Source organism: Centrocercus urophasianus, unplaced genomic scaffold (assembly GCF_019232065.1).
Source record: "Centrocercus urophasianus isolate 14NV4802_14NV808 unplaced genomic scaffold, USGS_Curo_1.0 seq_20, whole genome shotgun sequence".
Classification (NCBI taxonomy): domain Eukaryota; kingdom Metazoa; phylum Chordata; class Aves; order Galliformes; family Phasianidae; genus Centrocercus; species Centrocercus urophasianus.
Window position 1 is genome coordinate 3,146,329 of NW_024884756.1, and position 15,403 is coordinate 3,161,731.

The 15,403-nt window shown below is 45.3% G+C and overlaps 1 protein-coding gene across 2 annotated transcripts in view; it reads right to left on the reverse strand.

The window, feature by feature from the left end:
* The window catches only part of VWC2L (von Willebrand factor C domain containing 2 like), a 36,041-nt gene that overhangs the window by 12,136 nt on the left and 8,502 nt on the right, over positions 1-15,403 (reverse strand). For both annotated transcript variants that reach the window (XM_042822343.1, XM_042822344.1), the window contains exon 3: positions 7,606-7,735. In XM_042822343.1, the coding sequence (XP_042678277.1) occupies positions 7,606-7,735 (130 nt within the window). The remainder of the gene's footprint in view (positions 1-7,605; positions 7,736-15,403) is intronic.

The window sequence follows — 15,403 nt, forward strand, 5'->3', positions numbered from 1 at the left end:
CTGACCATGCAAAGCACCCCACTCTTCTGCAGTTTGCCTGTGAGTCACCCAGAGAAATTAGCTACTGCAGGTCAGATCCTCAGCAGGAGTAAATATGAGTCAGCCCCTCTGCTGGGGTTACACTGAGTACCACAGACCTGGGATTTGGCTGTGGGTTTCTCTCGCATGCTTTACAGCAATGTAATTGGATAAAAATGTCTTTTTGAGTCTTCTGTGTTACACTCAGAATTCAATTAGGTGGGAGGGGAACTGCAGTAACCATGCCTGCTTGGATCTCAGCACTGTTAAGTCTGCTTGTGCTCTGCAACAGGTTCCCAACCTCAGCCTAGGACCTTCTTCTCCAAAAGATCCCAACCAACCCACCACTCCTCTACAAAATACCACTATGACGATAGTGGATCTTGAACCACTGCCGCCGTAGATCTGTGCACACAAATTTCAGCAACGTTTTCCCCAGTAAGCAGATGCTTCTTCACAACCATCTCCATCTGAAGAACAGTGCAGGCCTCCAAAGCAGCTTTGGAGCAAGTCTCATCCAGCAAACAGCTTCTCGCCATCCTGCCATTTAGGGTGTTGAAAGACATTCATTCCAAGCTCTGCTTGAAATGGAGGCATGGGAACATGGTTAGGATCCTGGGTACAAATTCAGGATAGCTTTCAGCTCCTGCCATCTCCTTCTAAGCTTCGGGAAGTACCCATACTCAACCCAACTCCACTCGATGGCAAGTTTTGGAAGGTTTATCCTTCTAGATAGCTTCCAACAGCCGTGTCCACAGGGTGCAGGTCACAGTCTTGAGTATATTTAAGCTGGAAAATCCAACTGCGTGAGACTTTCAAAGCCAACCGAGGGCTTCATGGACACCTCCGCACTTCACTCTCATCAGAAAATTTGGCATCTATCTGCCTTTAAACACTTGGCCCGAAGTAATGGAGGTGAACAAACACCACTGAAAATCAATTTCAGTGAAATAACTCCTTTTTAAAGGAACGGTAAAGTAAGCATTGAAGTATTTTGTCAGGTCAATCATGGCCTAGCCCAAATACGCTGCCTTGTTTTCAGTCTTGATCTTTTACCAGCTTTCAAATCAATCCCTTTCTTCCTCGGTTGCTAATCAAATCGCTCCTTTAATTGAGCTAACAGGGCACCAGTTTACATTCCTGCTGGTAAACACAAAGAACATTAGCTGACAAACAATCAAAAAAGCATCCTTTGTAGTGGCAGGAATTTTCTTCCGTGTTCAAGCTTCAAAAGCATTGATTTTCATAGCTAGGCATGAAGCCTTGACGGGCTTTGCTGTCACAATGTTAAGGCAGCTTCTACAAGTTCTGCAAAAATGGAAGAAGACTCCTGACTCGTGTTGGTGTCCAAAATGGAAGACTCCTGATTCAGGCTGGAGGCTCTACATCTGCACATAAGGCTGCGAAGCATCCCCCTGTCCCCATGTGCTGGGCAAATGCTGCTTGAAGAAGGGTAAATCCCTCCTCTGGCCCCTTGTGTGCCATTGGGATGGGCTGCTAGTGGCGATGGGGTCAACTGAGTGCTCAAAAATCCATCTGGCTTCCACAGATATTTTATCCACCACGAGCAAAAGCGTGACACAACCACACTGCTCTACCAGCTTCGTTCTCCAGGACCTATGGATGGAGTTGTGGAGTCCAGCAAGGTCCAGTGTGGGGATACGTCTTCGTCTTGGCCGGCCACGCTCAGCTTGCATCTGCACAAGCAATCAGCATATTGCATAGACTTTGACTGAAGGGTTTTTAACTGCAACCTTAAAATCTGGCCATTTCAGGACTTCCTGAAATAAATTAGAAGAGGAATTTTATTTAGTTGGGTTTTTTTTGTTTTTTTTTTGTTTTTTTTTCTCCTAAAGGAATTTCCCCATGGCTCCAAACCACTGTTTTCCATAAAGCAAATGAATATGGAGTCTTCTCATGTCGTCTTGCCACATTTTCTGTGTTGTCTTTAGTCAGCAACAGTTGCATATAATCAAATGGCAGACAAAACATCCTCTCCCCCAGACCTTTATTTTTTCCTCACACTTTCAATAACTTTTCTCCTCATCTCATGGATTTTTTTTGTCAATGACCATGTAAAGAAGCAGACGCTTTCCAAAGCAATCACCTGGAGATTCAGTGATCCACATCTTGCAGATAAATAACAAGTTCTATTTATGCAATAAAGCACAGGTAATGCAATATCCAGGCAATGGGTTATATGATATTAAAATCTTGGCACACTCAAGATGTCTGATAATTCAGAACAATGAAGACCACGTGGGGACGTTCCTTCTGTCAGCACTGGTTAACAACTTGCACCATTAATCCACTGCCTTCGCTTAAATACAATAACTGATTTACATTCAGTTTCTTTTCTCTTTTCTCCCTCTAAATCCCAAAGGGCTTTGCAAAATTAACACCCTGCAATTGCTCCTGCAGCACAGCTGCTTGGGTTCTCTGCTGCTTCAGAAGGAACAGCTATGGCCAGTGACTAAATGGGCAATATCTAGGCAACAAGTTTTTGCTGTGAGGTCTCCCCATCCAAGTGAAAGCTGTCTAATTTATGGAGGTAGAATAGGTTTAATGAATGTGCTTTCTCCTGGTGGATGGCAGGCTGGGAGCAGCCTGGCCTGGGGGGCTGCCTGCCCATGTCCCCACATCATCTCCCCTGGTTGTCACCTGAAGGCACATGGAGCCAACCGGGGGCACCCCTCTGGTTCTTGGGGACGTCAAAAAACCACCTGCTTAGGAAAAAAAAAAAAAGGCATTTCCACAGACTGCTTACTAGGAAAAGGCAGACCCAAAGGTCAGCCCCAGGGTGTTGTTCTACAAAGCAGCATGCAAAATCCACTCTGGGACAAACGTAAGGCACATTTGTTACAGGAAAGGCTGCCCTCAGCTCTGATGGGCTGGGACGATCCTCAGGGATTTTATTCTGGGCAAAACACACGGTGTGACAGAAGGAACAGGCTGGGCTGCAGAATGGTTATTTCAAATTAACGCCAACTGAGAAATAATGAGCAGCAAGTTTACATTCTCAGTAAATTAAGAGAGAAGCTTAGGTAAACTGTGGCTTTATGTGCACGTAAATAAATTATTATTTACTTGGTTTTGTGCTCATGCCCTTAAATACAAAGATGCTCAAATGGAATTATTAATATTTATAGCACATTATAATAAATATCTGTAACAGCTTCACCTGAATATACGCTATTTCACCAAGGTAAAATCTGCTGAAGGTCAAAGCAATCTTTTACTTGTGTGTGGAGGGCAGGATCAGCCTCTTTACTTTGAAATCTGCATCAAATGCAATAATTTAAAGCTTTAATTAAAGACTGGGTGTCAGATTATCTAGGAAACATCTTTGTGCTGCCCAGTATTTCATCAGGGATGGCTCCAGGAGCCCACACTAGAGTGAGCACATTGAGCAGGATGTTCTTAGCTTTTATCTGTCTTAGTGTGTAACCAATGCTTTGGTCGAGGGTTGGTGGCATCAAAAATTGAATTAAGAGCAAAAGCCAGGCCCCTAAATAGAAACATACAGCGCTTATTCTGTTTATCCCTCAAGTAAATGAAAGTGCCAAGGCAAAGCCTAATATTTTAGCAATTTCGTTAATGTATGTGTAAATGGGCGAAGGCGCTTTTGAAATGCTCTGAAGAGAATTTCACACTTCAGAGAGGAGAAAGGAGTTAACAATTCTATTGTGGCTCTTATTAGAATTTTTAAATTAATTTCCCCGACACAGCTGTGCCACGGAATCCCCCACAACCACAAACTTTTTGCTAAAGCCGAGATTATTTTCGGGTACGATTCTGAAGGAGCAATTTGTGAAATAGGGAGCTGGGGGGGATCCTGGGAATCCTGCCACCCTCTGCTCTCCTCCAGCCCTTCCTCACACACTGTGAGCTTCATTTGAAACCACATCTGGTTTTTATTCCACGCTGCTTTTTGCTTCTGCAGAGCAGCAAAAGGGGAAGGGATGTGCCAACGGCCCATGGCTTTGCAAAATGCAGGGGGGGAAGAGATGAGCGATGATAAAGTAGGGATCCCTCCTATCATAGAATCCTAGAATCACAGAATGGCCTGGGTTGAAAAGGACCACAATGCTCATCTCATTTCAACCTGCTGCTATGTGCAGGATCACCAACCACCAGACCAGGCTGCCCAGAGCCACATCCAGCCTGGTCTTGAATGCCTGCAGGGATGGGGCATCCACAGCCTCCTTGGGCAACCTGTTCCAGTGCCTCACCACCCTCTGGGTGAAAAACCTCCCCTGTCTCAGTTTAAGACCATTCCCCCTTGTCCTATCGCTATCCACCCTCGTCCCTACAAACTCACTTAGGACTTAACAACCATGTGCCATCATAATGAGAGCTGATTTATGGGGAGGAACAAGTGGAGGTTTGGAAACACAGAGTGTGGGGTCAGGGTGGTAAGAATGACACCTGGACCCTAGGTGCAGGGGGATGGGAGTCGTGGGGGAGATTTCTGCTTGGAAAGGCTGCGGCATGAGCTGCAGGACTGCTTGCGGACAGAGAGATGGTGTAGCCCACGGCAGCCCTGAGCTGGGATTTAGCAGTGGGAGGCACAGTTTTGATCCTGTAGAGGAGAGAGTTAACAACAGCTGACACACTTTGGTCTGGAGCAGCCACAGCGCCTCGAAATAACGTCTCGGGGCCATAATTCTGCGCTCTGTCACTACCAGGAAACGTGAAAACCAGTGACCTTTCATCTCCGCGACAGAAATGCTGCGCAGCACCTGGAGCCATCGCCCTCACGATGCGCTCTGACAAACGGGGGCAAGGGAGCCCCGAAAATCACCTCCTGCTGAACTCTGCCCTGGGTCCCGTGCCAAGCAGAGCCGGCTTTGCGCGAGCTGCTTAGTGAGGCAAGAGACAACAGCTCGGTATTTCTTTTGACAATAAGGGATAAATCTGCTTTTCAGATTGCTCTTAAACGATGGCGGAGGGAGGGAAATTGATATTGGCTTTTTATGAATCTTCGGGTCAGGTACGTTCACATCAACAGATTTTTGCATTAACCTCGCTGCTACGCAGCACTTTTGCCCTTGGCAAGACATAATTAAGAAAGGCACAAAAATCTATCTGAACGTATCAAGAGGAAATTATTCTCCACTTAATGGCAGCAACAGCTAAGCAAGCAGGCAGACCACGCTGCTAGCAGAGCGCGGCAAATGATGCAGGGCTCTGTTTTAACCCCAAACACCAAAATTTTAAGGATCAGCTTCTGAAATGAGGATTTGCACTACGTGTGGTTCCGGGGATTAACTTTTTCTTCCCCCCAACAGCTATATCCCTTGAGCTCTTCTCTTTGCCAGTCTAAAAGGATGACCGCAGACACTGAGGCTGAGCTAAAACCTTTTCATCACACCGAGACGTGGCACTGTAATGTCTTCACTGCTTTGGTAGGAAGCAAAAGCTAATAGATGGAAGGGGGGGAAAAGAAGACATTAAAGAAAAAGGGAGCTTGGTCATTTAAGTAGGACTGTCAGCTTGTGTTATCTTCATGCGTTTGTGAAACCGAACTTTAATTGACTGGCTGCAGTGGAGAGCCAAAAGATAAAATTGTGGTCTCAAGATGAGCAGACAGCTTAAAGTGTTGTGATCCTCATTCATTAGGATTTGTCAGAGGGTTTCAGAGGGGAAGAGATGCAGCCGTCTCTGTTATTCTTTCATATGAAGTTACCAAAATGTTAAGAGGGAGGTGAAGGGTGGGCTCTGCTCCTGAAGCCGCATCCAAGAAGAGCAACATGGGACAACAGAGATTATTTTGGCACCACCTTATTTCTGCCTCTTTGTGAATTATTTCATTCTGCTTCTGAAAGATAAAGTCCACAGCAGCTCCATGCAGATACACCCCAAAGGATGACCACACCACCGCATCGCCTTCACTCACTGCAAGCCCTGGCCTCCCTGGCCCCAGAGACACCCAAGGTGCATAGGCTGCTTTTAAGAGGGTGCTAAAAAATACTTCCCTGCCTAAACCAGGTTTCAGAGAGCTTTCTATCTGTGTTTTCAACAGGAGAGGGAAGGGAGGAGTAGAGAAACTCAAGAAACTCATGGACAAAGCCCCAGCAATGAACCCCTTGGCATCTAGCTGAGGGTCCAACCTCTACCCTGTAACCTGGAGTTCTTCATTTGCTGGGGGAAATGGTCACGGTGGGGAAGGGTTGGTAGGGAAATGCAGCAGCTCCTGAACTTCTATGAAGACACCTTTGGATGTGTACTTGTGAGAAGCCTGAGCAATGCTCACAGCTTGGATCTGTGGGATGTGAACCAGCATTTAACCCTGTACGCAAAGGGAACACAGAGGTGGTCAGACACACACTAACGCTGTTCATTTGGGATTAAATGAGCCTCTCCATAAATGCTTGTGTGGTGACAGACACAGAGATGGCCACTGCAACTCCCAGTGCAGGGTGTCTCTCAACAGTCTTCTTCCAGTGCTGGAAACCTCACACCCCACCAAGATGGGCCATATCCCAAGATGTTAGATAGAGCTGGCTTAACATCTTCTCTCCAAAGTTCATTGATGACAAACTAATGACATTTCCTATGGACATTTTTCTGCTTTTCAATAACAACATAAAATTCTAAATGAAAACCTTTTCCAAACTGCTCAGAATTTTTCCAATTCTTTAGGTAGGAATACTTTGGATTTCCAGTATTTTGCTTTTTCTCTATCTTAGAAGACCAGAAAATGTGCTGAAAATGTTACTTCTCTGTGAACATTTTCATTTGTGATCCAAAAGCAACCGTTACTCTTTCATTCTACAGCAGTGATGAGTATAGGGGGTAATACATAAGGATAGCAAATTCTAAACATGAGAAGACGAGCCACTTATATGTTAGGAAAGACATGAAAGGGTTTATGTGAAGCCAGCTCACCTCTCGATCTGCCTTCGTATCTACATTAGGAGAAAGGTGCTTTTGCAGAAATGTGTCTAAGGGCTGTGGAATGGGACCAGAGAGACCTTCTTGGAAGCAGACTAATTTTCCAAAGAGGTACTTTCAGCCATCCCAAAGCCTTTCTTGGAAGTATTGCCAAATCCAAGACCAATTCATGAAACTGTTTCAGCAAGACAGTGAGGGCCAATGCTACACACACAGACTCCAGCACACAACTTACAGTGTTACTGGCTTGGTCAGAGTTTTAGCAGACCCAGAGGGAGTTCTGTCATTGATCTCAATGAGTTTTCCCCCCAGCCTTAAGTAATAATCACTGGCACTTTATGCAGGGACAAAGATTCTGCTCTTTCCTTGGATACTTGATGTCACGTGAGAGTAATCATGAGAAAAAAATAAAGCAACGGCATGAGATGACCATCGCCAACATCATGACTCAATCCTAAAAAGCCTTACTTAAGCCAGCCGTACCACCAAAGTCAATGAGAAAACACAGGAAGGGGAGCCTTAATTTTCAGAGCAGCTGTCTCGTATCTGACACCCACACAGAAGCAGAACTCACAGCCCCAGTGCCAGTCTGTGCCAATGGAAGCAAACCTCCTGGCGATGCATCGGTAATGACAATTAATGAAACGTTTCCTTTATATCTCTGTTAAAACCAATACAGTACTTTCTTACCATTTTTGCAGACCGGACAACACTGCTCTGGTTCATAGACCGGGTTGACACACTCGGGAACTGCGCAGTCTGCTACAACACAGTGAACTTCATTGCTGGGCTCGCAGCGACACCATTCGCATGGCGAGGGCTAGGAACAAATCTCAAATTAGCCCATTTCTTCCCGTAGCTCAAAAGTTTGCAACATTTCTATCTTGCCATAAGATAAACACATCAACGTTTAATACCTCTTGACTGCATTGGTTCATCATGGGAAATACAAATCAACCTGTAGGACAAAACAGCAATATCTGAAGTAGGCAACCAGAACATCAGGAAAAGCAGCGAGTGTGATGTTTTTCCTAGAGAGGGTGCATGTTTTTTTTTATCTTCTGTCAGACTTGAATTTTCTTCAGTAGGAAGACCAAGCAAAGGCCATCAGGTGAGATGGAGTGGCCTCTACGTGCTCATGTGACACACAGCACTGCTCTGTTTGTTATACAGGGTCTTTGGAAGACCACAAATGGTGGCTCTTCCCAGAAACAGACGGAACCAGAAGGACATGCTGATCTTCCAGGTCACACTCATTATCTCATGTAGACCACCACAGGCAGCAAACCCCAGGCTGTCAGTAAGGTGCTGTGAAGCTGGCCCTTCTGTCCACCAGACCCTCTATGGGTTTGGCTTCCAGTTCTCAGAGCACAGGAAAATGGTGTTGGAGAAGCAAAAACATTCAATTCTGTGTTTGTGCAGCACCTGAGTCGAGGGTCTGTAAGCACTCCTATAACACAACCATCAGACCTGGCCCTGGCCCCACTTCTGCCTGTTTCAACAAGGTTGATGAGAGAGTGCTTTGCACTGAGCATGTGAATAATTAAGAGCCTGAATAACTGCTGAAGTCAGTGAATTTGGGATTAAAGCACCCAGCTAAATGGCTTTGTTTAAGCTCCATCAATTCAAACAGGAATCTATATGCCTCCAAATGGTAGAGTTGTCACTGTCTCACTCTAAGAGAAGCTGTGAAAATCTGTTGAAAAACAGAAAGGTCAGTGTGCAAGGCTCCAGTGCCCTTACATGTCTGCAAGTGCGATGAGACAGTGGCAACAGAGCTAAGAAAGGATCCAAAGGAACATGAAAGGAACTAACTTCCTTTCGATACCTGGAGGTTCAACATCTAACACCCAGCTCCTCCAATGGTAGATCCACTTCAGCTAGTAAATGTGATGATGGAACAAATCCTGCTTTGCACTGCTGGGAATCTGCAGCAGTGGGATTTACTCCGCATCCAAAACAAGCAAGCGGATGCAAACGAAAAAAGGCATCATCCCCATGTGCTTCAAACCTCAGTGATGCATCACTCATGTCTACAAGACAGGCACAACCCCGTGAGCCCTGGTTCTGGCAGGTAAAAAGCTTTTCGCTTCACCTCTAAGAAGCTCCATATGTCTCGCGTCAAATAATTTATTCCCTGGAAATTCATTTCTACCTTAAAACGCACTAATTAAAGCTCCCTTGCTTTGTCTCAGCATCTGCAGTCTATAATTCCCATCACCTCTTATTTGCTCACGGCTTTGGCAATTTAGATAAAATCAGCACTCCTTGAGCAAGGGAAGAAGTCTGTGGAGGTGGAATTCCTCTCTCTAATTATCTTTCCTCATTCAATCCTGCTTTGATTTCTGTCTGAAGCACCAGGAATCTAAATTCATTTGACTGACATTTCTTATTCAAGGCTATTTAATAAGAAGAAACAATGCAGAAGGAAATAGACAGGACTATTTGCTGAGGGATCAATAAGAAAATTGCTGCTTTGTTTTTACTCATTTTAATCGCTAATTATATGGAGCACTAGAAGTAGATCTTATGATTCGTGGAGGCTTTCAGTGATGTATTCTTCAGGGCTTGCTCCCACCTCTACTATTCCAGTAGCTGCAATTCTAAGAAATAATGTGGTGCATTTTCAGGACTGCAGCTCAATCTACTGCTTGAAGAGGATCAGCAGATGCAGAAGATGCCCCTGAACGACCGTGCTACTGAGTAAATGAGACATGACATACACATCTTTTGCTATTGTGTTGTCGGTGTAACTTGAAAATGACACTGTAATAAACCATGATGCTGCTTGACACTGAAAGCGGCTTTTCAGGAGGGAAGAACAGCACACAATTACAAGAATAAAAGCATGCCTTGGCAGTGCAAGGAGCAGGCAGCCTGCAAACGAAAAGGCTGCTCTGGCATGAATGGCAGGACTTTCTCAGCCACCACCTCTTCCCCACCTTACCAAGGTCAAACGACATGGTCTTGCCTCCAGGATCTCCCTCTGAGCACTTTGTTCATTCACTGGTGCCCCTGTACTGTGGCTCGCCCCCACAGACGACTCCAGCCTTCCCACCCACTTCCTTTATGAACATCACAGCATCTTCTCCCACTGGCTGTGCCTCGGGATCGTTTCAAGGGATCTATCATGCAGCTATGCCAATCTTCACAAGTTCCAGGATCTGGATTTAAAGATCTATCACCTGGGAAGATGGATGGTTTATCTTTTTGTATCTGCTGAAGTTCATCCACTAGTCAACACCAGTTCCTGAGAAGACGCATCCATCCCTGCTGAAAAACAAGGCTGAAAAACTATGGAAGGTTTCTAAAGTATGATAGAGAAAGGACACAAATCAGAGGCTGTGCCACATTCCCACATGGACAGTGAATGCACTTTGTCGTATCCCACGAGACGATGCTCTGGAAGAAGGTGCTAAGATTAAAGTATCATAAAAGGCTTGGGCTAGAAGATGATTTACACACTCCATCTGTCTGAGGCAAAACAATCTCTGAGAAGGGTTCTAGGGAAGGATTTGTTAAGAAGGATTTCAAGACATACTGGTGCAGAAACATTCCTCTCACCATTGTTCAAAACAAAAGGACGTCCACAGTCACAACAGACAGAACTGCGTGGCTCCTTACTTTTCCATGTGTATTCTGAGAAATGGACTTGCCATTAAAACCACAGGGTCAAACTGGTTGTTTTTGTCAAAGATGCCAGTACTGTTTTGTGACTTGGGAAAACTGGTGCAAAGCACCTCACAGCCTTTTTTACCCACTTTTCACTTATGTCAGGCACAGGGGCCAAGTCAAGCCACGATGGTTGTTGGTGGATATAACCAACATCTGGCCACCATCCCGTGGCTTCTGGGAACAGAGGAAATGGGAAACCAAGCCCAAAAGATCTTCTCATTAACCCTGCTTGACCTCTTCTCCTACTGGTCACTTTAAGAAGACCAAAGAAGCACGAGGATGTTTACAAGCCACACCTCATGGCCCAACTTCCATTTCAGTTGCTGGACTACTGATCTCAAGGAAGGCTGTAACCCCAGGTCTGGGCTGCAGGAGGGAGGAGTGCTCAAGCTAACAGCACGGCTGGAGAACCTGAGTCTCAGGTGTTGTCAAATGGGAAACATCTGCAATCCACCAGGCTCATTAACAAAGAAAGAGGGAAGGAAAATTAAAAGAGAGGATAGAGAATATGCATGGCTAATAAAGATTTTATGTGTGTGAGCACATAATTATAAACTTGATAGATGACACAAACAAACAAATGGAAAAGGCAGCAAAGGAAACAGAATGAGAAACAAGTTACACTCTGAGCAGGGGAAATCACGAAGCCACACTAGTGTGAATACCATATCTCCTAAACTTAACTCTTGCTCCCCAACATTTTCACCTTCTCTAGGAGCAAATGCCAGCACACATGCCAGAATGATGCTTGCTAACATCACCCAGCTACTCCTCACAGTGACAAGGGGTTCCCTTCCTTACAGCACTAGGTCCTTCCCTAGCCCTTAGGTTTCATATAACCACAAACTTCATACCTCTGAGAGCTCTACACTGGAGGGCTTCAGCCAGACAGATCACAAGATCAAGCAGTTCTTCAGCCTAAAACATGAATACTTCCCAGACTCTGAGGACAAGTGGAGGAAAGAAAATGGATAAACAAATTCCCAGTGTCCTTGCTCTCTCTGCCTATCACACAGTAGCCCTTCATCGATCACACGTAGCTACTGCCAAACAGCTACAGAGCAATACAAACTCCACGCCTATTATATCACAAATACTTGATCTTTGCTCTGAGGAAAGAAATACAAAGGCTTTATGTAAGTGTTTACATCCATCTAACCACGTTACAATAGACACATACTGATCATCACACAGGGCTGTTCAAGTTGGTAGGACACTAAGTATTTCCACTTAATTCAACAGACCTGCAATTGGGCCCTCTGATGTTCTTCACAGTTAAATGGGTACCTTTACAGAATGCACAGAATAACCAGGAAATACGCTTGGTTGACTGGAGTAAGAAATGGCACAGAACAGAAGAAAACCCAGTGGAATTTCTTTCTGAGCCCCATGGTAACTCAAGGATCCATCACATCACAGCAAGCGCCAAGAAGGTGCCAGGACTGGGTATCACTGGGAACCTTCATCAAGCTTGTTAACCTTACTGAAAAGGAAATGGCACTTTTTTTTTTTTCCTGTGCCTTTTTTAGATTATGCTGCCAAGGCAAAACCACTGTTCGTGGCAGTTTCACTGAACATAGAACTGCTATGCTTTGTTCCCTGTAAGAGTGTGCTAGAAAACGAAGTGCAAATGCCTTGAAAGGGTAGAAGCTGCCACTGTCTCCATTTCTGATGATGTCAAGGTGGTTTTGAATGCAATGGATCCAATCTGACACTTCTGCACACATTTGTCAGTACTTTGATCCACTAGTGGTATCCACACGCGCTGCACCTCCATGGTAAGGACTGGATGTGTCCCATCCCTTCAGAGCACTGAGACACATGGCAGGAACCCCAAAGACCATCTTCACCACCACCAATCTCTCAATCTTTTAGGTTTTGAGACAGTTTGCACCCATGTTCATACAGCAATTGCACCCCCTCCCTCCTCAGATGGGCTCTACTGATGGCATCCTGCTCCGCACTGATAGAACTGCAGGGGAAGCAGAGCAATGCAAAGTGAAGCCTGTCAAATTGGGCACTTACATCTTAAGAGCAGCTGTAACTTTTAATGACACGAAGGACAATAGCAATTCTGATGGATATGATTTTTGTAGCTACTTGCAGGCTGTGAATTTATTGGCAGGAAGCAAGTAAGGGAAGAAAGTGACAAAGAACCCGATGAATAAAATCAGAGGTGGAAATGGTTTCCACATTACAGCTGAGGTGGGAAGTCATAAACCAGGGGAGATGAATAAAGAGAAACTGGGACAGCGTTCATTGAAGATACTCCTGGAGTTGAAATTAGAATCATTTTCATTGTTATTGAAATTGCCTGTGATCTCAGGCAGATTAGCAGGAGATGGCAGGAAAGTTCAGAGCATGCTTACAGCGGAGAAATCTGGCAGATGTCAAACTGCAGAGAACAGTGAGTCCCACCTGAAGGCGAGACAGATTCCAGTACTGCTTCCTCTTCCCTTACTACAAGCAGCACATGAGCCACTGTCTAGATTGTGTTAAAAGTCTGGTAAATGGCTCTGTGCATGATACAACAATGTGCATGGGGCAAAAACTGCAATCATTTTTGTCACTTAAAAAAAACAACCAAACACATCCATCCAACTTGGCAGAGACAGAGTATCAGCCACACTACAGCAAAGGCAATGGATTTCCCATTGGTGGAAAGTTGCTCAAATAAACAATCTGGTGAGTGATTACAGACGAGTATAACGACAGAAAACACCATCGGGTTGCAAATGATTTTGCAACAGGAAAAAAGTACTAAGTCATTAGATAATTTACTTGCAGTGAAATGCTGGATCCTGCTAACATGGAGAACGGGCAATACAAATGAGATGTGCCATCCAAAACTTGAAAAATGCTTGCACCATGCAGCAGATGGGCTAAAACAAGGAGCTGGATTCCAAGAAGCTGATGCTGAGAGAAGATCCTGTTTTTCTAAGGGAGCCTTCAATACAAGACTGGAATGCAGTGACATTTCTCACTAAGTGCAAAAGACAAGAGGCGCAAACACATTACAGAAAACATTTTCCATAGATGGTCACTCCACCCTACACTCAACACAGTCACAGCACAAGGAGGTTGAAGACCACCTGCCTAATTTTCTTTGCCCAGAGATGCTCAAGGCTCTGCTGTGGTTGTTCCTAACTGATGCTCATCTATTCACAGCTACCACAATCTCTCCAGCAGCCTGGTGGCTGGGCTTTGTGCTCATGTCTCTGCTACGTGCCGTACAACCCAACGGGTTCACGAGTCTCCAGGGTCTGGAGAACCTCTCCGTTATCAGCTGATGAGAGAGAAACAACCTTGAGCCAAGCACTGCCCCTTTTTCCATGGCTGCTGCACATCCGCAGTGGTTGCACTTCTCCACTGAGAGCACAACAACATGACTCTGCACTTCTGCTCTCTTTGTTTTGATATACGTCTCATTTTATTCCTGACAATGGTTGCAGACCCCGGGGCAGAGGGAACCAAGGTCTGCAATGCTTTGGAGATGATTTTTATGACTTGATTATGATACTTTTTCAGTTCAGACATGCACAGGGAACAGGACTTCTTTCAAAAGACTAAGGATATGACAGAAAGGACTGTGGCTCAAACGTGGGATGTACAGCCCCATTTGGACACAGGCAAAATGTCAGTGAGCTCTTCACATTTGTTAAGTTCCTTGTAAACTGAGAGGGAAACCGGGCCCAGCTGGCAGCTTTTTGCTCTCCATTCCTCCCTATCTGCTCTCACCACTGCCCACAGAGGAGCCACATCAAGGGGAAACTCTCCTGGAGTAAGGAGAAGTGAACCAAAGACCTGTTTGGGAAGCTGATCCTTTCCATGTTAGATTTCCCTACAGCTCAATCTGCTGCTTCCTTCTTCATCCATGCCAGAAGATGGGAGAAGGAGGCAAGATCAGCAGCTTCTTACTGACTGCTTTGCTCTTGCTCACCTCCACAAGCTCAGGGTTTTCTCTTGTGCAGGTGCTGCAGGCAAGAGCTCCTTACACATCCCTGTTAACACGCTCTGATGCTTTACCCCCTTTTTCTATTCCCAAGAAAACAGATGCTGGCTGAAGCCAAGCATACTTCCTAGCAGAGGTCCTGAGCTGAGCTGTTTTTTTCACTTTATGTTGCTGACAGCACAGAGGCTCAAGCCTTGTGTCCACACCATGGGCCTATGCCAGTCCTGTGCATGTCTGCTTGGGTTGGCTGAACTTTTGGTTTCCTTTGTTCCAGGCTTTGACAGTGACACAGTTTTCACTGCGTGCTGAGAGCAGGAGCATTTGTATCAAATGCTGACTTGCTGCTGGTTTTGTCTCTCATTCTCCATTATCTGACTCTTTTGATGGTCCAGCCCAACTTGTGACTTTCTGGCAGCTGGCAATGTGGATGAGGCTACATCAGCAACAAGCCTAGTCCAAAGAAGAGGATCTGATGGGACCGAACATCCCAGTGGGATCCATGTGAGTTTTTACTTTGCAGCGAGTCTGAGCGCTGTCATTAGCTGACTTAATTATAGTTTTAAAAACAATAACTAGGATAATTATTTAATTAAGAATTATTTCTAATCAGTGCAGTTCTGCACAAAGCACGTTCCAGCAGCAAAAGCCACACACACACCTGTGCTTCCCCTTGCTCCGGTAGGATATGACTGTCTAAACCTTTTGCCCATCATCTGGGAACATTTCTATGGGAAACACCCTTAGTAATAAGCTGACAACTGGAGGACCTCATGCTCATCACTCCTACAGAGAGCTCAGGTGACAGAGAGGGACACAACGTGGGCAAGCCAAGGAACAAACGTGTCTTTCATTGGCCTTCCC